Source organism: Harpia harpyja, chromosome 13 (genome assembly GCF_026419915.1).
Source record: "Harpia harpyja isolate bHarHar1 chromosome 13, bHarHar1 primary haplotype, whole genome shotgun sequence".
NCBI classification, from domain to species: Eukaryota; Metazoa; Chordata; class Aves; order Accipitriformes; family Accipitridae; genus Harpia; species Harpia harpyja.
In genome coordinates, this window is record NC_068952.1 from 7,060,569 (window position 1) to 7,066,568 (window position 6,000).

General features: G+C 37.9%; 1 protein-coding gene across 2 annotated transcripts in view; it reads left to right on the plus strand.

Annotated features, from left to right (window-relative positions):
- The window catches only part of NVL (nuclear VCP like), a 43,550-nt gene extending 43,183 nt beyond the window's left edge, over positions 1-367 (plus strand). For both annotated transcript variants that reach the window (XM_052806804.1, XM_052806805.1), the window contains one exon: positions 116-367. In XM_052806804.1, coding sequence (XP_052662764.1) covers positions 116-160 — 45 coding nt within the window. In that variant the 3' untranslated portion in view covers positions 161-367. The remainder of the gene's footprint in view (positions 1-115) is intronic.
- The last annotated feature ends 5,633 nt before the right edge of the window (positions 368-6,000 follow it).

Below are 6,000 nucleotides of genomic sequence, written 5' to 3' on the forward strand. Positions count from 1 at the left end.
GTTTGTTTAACAAAGTGAAAGTCACTTGTAAAAGTGACATATAAAGTCACTTTTAAACATTGCATGATTTTACCATTGTCTGAAGTATTTTTTCCTCTCATCTTGGGACTCTTAGGATCAAATAATGTATGAAGAACTGCATCAGTCACTGTGCAGGTGATACATTTGGACAATTTCCAAGAGAGACTGAATTCTACGTTGGTGGAGAGTTTTGTAATACCTGCGCCTGATTTCAAGAGACAGGTTTGCAAGAAGCTGTACTAAATCTGTCAACTCTTTAAACTGTACCTGAAAAAAGGTCATCATAACCTACTGCTCTAAACCATCCTTAATTTAACTACTTCCAGAATAAAAGATACAATACACACTTCCTGCTTATCACCATTTACATTTTAAAATGAATGCTTTTAGTGCTAAAGAGCTAATACCATTCCGAACATTTCATGCCCTTAATCAGAAATTCCTCAGAGGCAGACAGGCAAACCCTTCAAAGTGTTTACACTGCTCAAAGAGCTGTTTTCAACCATAAATGAAAACAGCTATGTTTTCAAGAACGATGAATCTGGAAGAATCACTGGGAGAAGACAGCTGTGAAAGTAGACTGGGAAAGTGCTGCACTGTATGTTATCATACCATTAATCATGCCTTTCCCAAATACAGTGGCACATTATGATTGTGCCAGCACCGGTTCTCCAAGCTTCTAACAGCTTCCCTTCACTTTATCAAAAGAAACTATCCACAGATGGCAAGATGTCTTAAAGTTATCTAGGAGAGAGTAAAGTTTGAAAATCCAAGAAGTGCTATGGTATTGTGATTTAACAGCCACTTAAGAAACGTTTGAAACAGTAAGTTATCTAACAAGCTGGTTCTCAATCTTTTTTTTTTTTTTTAACAAATCTGCAACAAAAAATTCTATTATGGATTTGAATTTCTTAACTCACATGTTTTGATATCCTCTGGAGGAAGGAAAATGTTACTGTTTTAAGAAACAGGCCAAGAGCCTCAAGTTTGGGGATTGGGGGGGGGGGGGGGTGTTTAAATACAAGAAATTCCATCTTGGAAAGAGGGTCTTGGAAACATAACTTTCAGCATCAGCAAACTGGGAAGTATCTGAGTTAAGACAAAACAGTGAAATGTGACAGACACCAAGCAACTAATTTCTGAAACCTACAAGCCTTCATGGATTTTTTTTTTACCACTGTCATCATTCTACAAAGTTCTTTAAGGATTAATGTCAGTTCCTATCTTTGATCAGTCTTATTCCTTCTAAAAGCACTGCAACCATCAGTCAAGGATCAGAAAAGGAAATGGATGATTTCTGCTAGCAAGTTTCATAGAAAGTCTTTTAAGTTTGATAACACCAAACTTTAAATAATTTTTAAAGTAATGAAATTTCCATGTAAAAAACAGTAAAATAGTTTTTGTAAGCAACATTTATTCTGTAAGCATCCCCCCTACTTTAACATTTAAGATGGAGGAGATCATTTAATCTCCTACTCAAGTCATAACTTGTTTAAACAAATTGCTGTGCTTTACTAGATGTGACCTTGAACAACCTGATCTAACTTTAACTGACCTTGCCTTGAGAGGGAATAGTGCCTTACATCTTGGGAGTCTTCTCTGAATTGCCATCTGACGAAAGATTTTGTACATTTTTCCCCAAAGGTAAATGTGGAAGGCTATTACAAATAACTAATCACAACACACTTGGGTTTTAAAAATACTGACACTCAGGGCAGCTTGTACTTACCACTGTTTTTTGCACAACATGGTATGATACTCCCTCCCTCTTCTAGGGAAGCCTGAGACTCGGTGACTCAGGTTGTAGGCCATATGACTAACAAATAAGTCCCTGCATATAAAGCAGAAGATTATGTCTGCTTGTAATTCTAAATCAGGCTTGGAGCTTCAGAAATTACTGTGATTCCCAGAAACCCAAGATGAAGGATCATCATTTTATCTCAGAGTAGTTTCATCTGTGGATGTTCATTACTGTGAGGCAATGCAATTAGTACATATCAGTTAAGTGACTAATTTTAATGTAAAAATCTTATCTAGATGTCATGTACAGAGCTATACAAGAACTACCCCTCTTACATGAACTTTTTCCTGTTTTAGCTCTAAATCTACAACTTTGCAGGTTTTTTTACCACCTTTAAGTAAAAGGTTTTTGCTTTATAGGAAGCTACAACTGTGAATGTAAGCTGTGAACTCGTTCAGTACAATACACTCAATTCACTTCAGTGTTTGAGAGTTGACCAATGAAAAAAGAATCAAGCAGGAGCCCCATCAAAACAGTATATGATACCTCAATTATCCATTTTGAAACTGTCACCCATTCTACTTTTAGATATGGTAATTCTAAAGGCCATCGCTGTTTTTACCTGCCTGCGGCATGCATTGGTTTCAAAACAAACTATATATAAAAACTCAAATCAGAAATTAAAAGAGGTCTAACTGATACACTTAAGTAATACTGTTTAGAATACTGTCATCCTTTCTTGGGAAAAAAAGTGTGGCAAGCAAGCCACTCTGCAGTTGAAAAATAAATAACCATGTGACTGATTTCTCCTTTATGGATATATAGAGGAAAATCCTGCTACCATGCTTAAGGATAGCTGCAGTTGATGAGCTTATGAAGGAGTAAAGTCCTTAAGCCCTGGCATACTCACCTAAGAATTTTCTCCTCCTTCCCTCTTATGATGGTATTATTCCTGTGTATATATGGAACAAGAAAGCAAGGTAGGACTTGCAAGGCAAGACCAAGGAGGAAATACTGTTCAAGTAGTAATAACAATATAGTCTTGTCAAGAGTTCTAACATAAAACATATGTTTAATATACAAGGTGTCTGATGATCGTTGTTCTTAACGTGAGGAAGTGGGGTGCAGGAGGGTTTGAATTTACAAGAAAATCTGAAGTTGAAAGGCAGAAAAAGCCAGATCAGTCAAGTGTCCATATCATGTTTGCTTACCTTGTCTGGGCTGCATGTGTGTCAAGGAGCAGACAAGGGTAGGCAACTGAACTCTATTTGACTGTTCACACAAGGAAGTGTTGCGCCCACACTTCTACTTTTTCTTGGGGGAAATTCTGCTTAGGCTATAGTACTTATCACTAAAAAAATAACTTGATATAAGAAATAAAATGCAAGATCCCTTGTAATTGTACATGGAAAAGGGAATGCTTTAAGGAACAAGCCTTTTCATGCAATAGACACCACTATGTTCTGCATATGCAGCTACCACCCCTCCTAGCAGACATGCCTAGAGGAGGTTTTCCCTCTAGTCATCTTGTTTCTGTTGTGACAAGAAATTGTTCATCATGCCATTCTTCTGTCCCTTTTCCTGAGGCTAGCCACGTATCTAAATCACAAGAATGATTCTGTCCCAGAGCATATTAGATCCTAGCTCAAGCATGCATAGGGGCAGAGGCAGTACAGGGAACTGTCAGCAGGAAAAAAAAACTCCACACAACACTGTCTTCATGCTTGGCTCAATAGGAAACTTTTTCAATGTTTTTGTCCTCACTGAAGTCTTGTATACCACTGCAGGCTTGATTGATCGTGAAATAGAGGATTTGATAGAGAAGAGATAATTGTGTCTGTAGAGTTGCAGGTTGCTATACTAAAGGCGTATCTACATGATCTAGACACACCTATTTGTCAGATTGTTTTCCTAGGACCTTGCAGAAGCGATCTTGGCAGACCCAGAAGTGGCTCCTGTGCTTTGCAATGTGCAGGCTCAAATACCAGAACTTGCTTTGCCTTAAGTCTTTTGAGATTCTTTCAAATTACAGAGGAGTACACTTCCCAAAAGCTGTGTCTTAGACCACTTATCATGCAAGATCACTACCTGAAAATGACTTTTCTCCCATTTGTCCAGCAGCATTAGTATGGCAGCCTGCAATCTATACCATTGACATTATTGTTGCTGAACCTCGTCATTAAATGAGTGAACAGCTTTAAGTTCTACTGTGGCATACCACCTCATCTAATACAAGAATAAATGCCGAGAAGCCAGAGGTGAACCACTGAGCTCATTACCTAACAGTGTCCCCTTACCTAGAACAGATCCATTTCTCAACATCTGTAGACTTTTAAGGATGTGTTATGTGCTTGCTGGCTACATTTAAAGACTTAATCAGAGGAATTCTGAGATGCAGAACCAAGTCTTAACTACTTTTCAACTGACTTCTGGTTCCAGGTGGGAAGTCTTGCCCTGGATCTGAAAGTATGGAGCTCTGTAGCCAGAAAGATGTACCCATTTAACACATGTTAATTGGCCACTGTTGTGGAGCAGACAGGTTCAACAGCAAAACAAGAATGCCAGAGGCAAGAGTTGTTCTGAAAGAGGAATATACCCACGCCTGTCCTGTGGGAAAACTCATGCCTAGTATGATCAGATTCCAGGATGCATTACTTATTCCACTTAAGCAGCTTCAAATAATTGGGGGAGGGGTGTTGAAAGCCATGCAAGGCAGTTTATTCTGAAAACTTAAGTTACTCTGAAAGCCCTGAAGGGGATTCAGACCTCTCCACAATTTGACTGCAGCTAAAATACTTGGATGATATGTTTAACACAGCTGACCCAAAGTCAGCTGTGTTTTGACAGTTAAACTCCTTGCTGATTTCACATGAAGGAGAGGTTTGTCAAACTGACAATCTAGTAAGATGCTTTAGTTGCACAGAAAGGAACAAACCCTAACAAGCATATAGGAAGGCCAAAGTTGACTCATTCCATCAGAATAGATTTATTAAAAAAAAAAATAAAAAAAATAATTGGGTTAACTGTCAGGGTTCTTAATGCTCTTTAGGTTTTATTTGTTCTTCTTCACTGGTTAGTCAAAGCTCCCTGCAACTTTCAGATAAAATATTTCAAAAATTATACTAAGCTGTTTCTGCCAGATATATTTTAATAGCATTAATGAAAATTATTTAATTTGTTAAAATAATGTTTCTTATTTCTGTGGCATGCCTTGGCCTAAACACCACATTATGACTGGAAAAAACTAGTTATTCATTTAGAATATATCAAACACAGGCCAAGTAGTCCAGCTGGCCTTAATTCCTTTTACCAGTGGTTCAGAAATGCTTCTAACTGTTTTTTAGGGATGAAACCATGCTGCAATATAGGTTAACTTTCAGATGATCTGCTTCTGGCAAAATCCCTATGACTGCAGTTAGATGCCAAGGCCTCTTGTGTAATACATAGAAATTATATGCCTTAGAATGGTAGTTACCAATGCTTGGCAAGAATCAGACCATGGTTTAAATCCAAACTTAAGTCTCACTGACCCAGATTAACCTAGTCCAGTAAGTGTTCTCCAATAGGTAGCCAGTAGCAGATGTTTCAGAAAGATTATGGCAAGCATAGATCTATCCCTCAGAATTCCCCACTATTCTGCAGCTCTTGAAGTGAAAATAGTGCATAGTCAGAGTTGGAAGGGAAGATCATAGTCATAACACCTTAAAGCAACATTTGCAATTTTAAACATTAGAGATGGCAACTTCAGTCCTGTTTAAAAGCAGAAACTCACACTTGCCCTACCCATTGGGAGGGCAGCAAGGGGCATCAGTGATTCCATGAAGTAGGTCACTAAGCCTAAGTATAAAATTTTGACTCTGAACTCTGGTTATCTTAAGTATTCATCTAGGATAACTGAATTTCTTAACTTTAGCTTTTAGCCATAAAACTTTTTGGAGACACTTTCAATCCTTCATCCAGCTATGGTAAGCCATCAACACCGAAGAGATTTAATTCCACCTTTCAGTTCTTAAATGGAGCAGTTGTGCAGAAGCAGCTTAAAAAGAAACTGTTTGCAACTTGTTAAGCCTATTCAAGTCTTTCAACCAGTCAGTTTTCTTCTGAGTAGAAAGGAAAGGCAATGATTCTTTACAGTTCATCTATACCACCACTCAATAGAACAGGTCTTGCATCTGCTTTAAAAATACTACATTTCTCTAAAGCTTAAAGTCCTTCAGCATAAGGGGACCAGTCAAAAA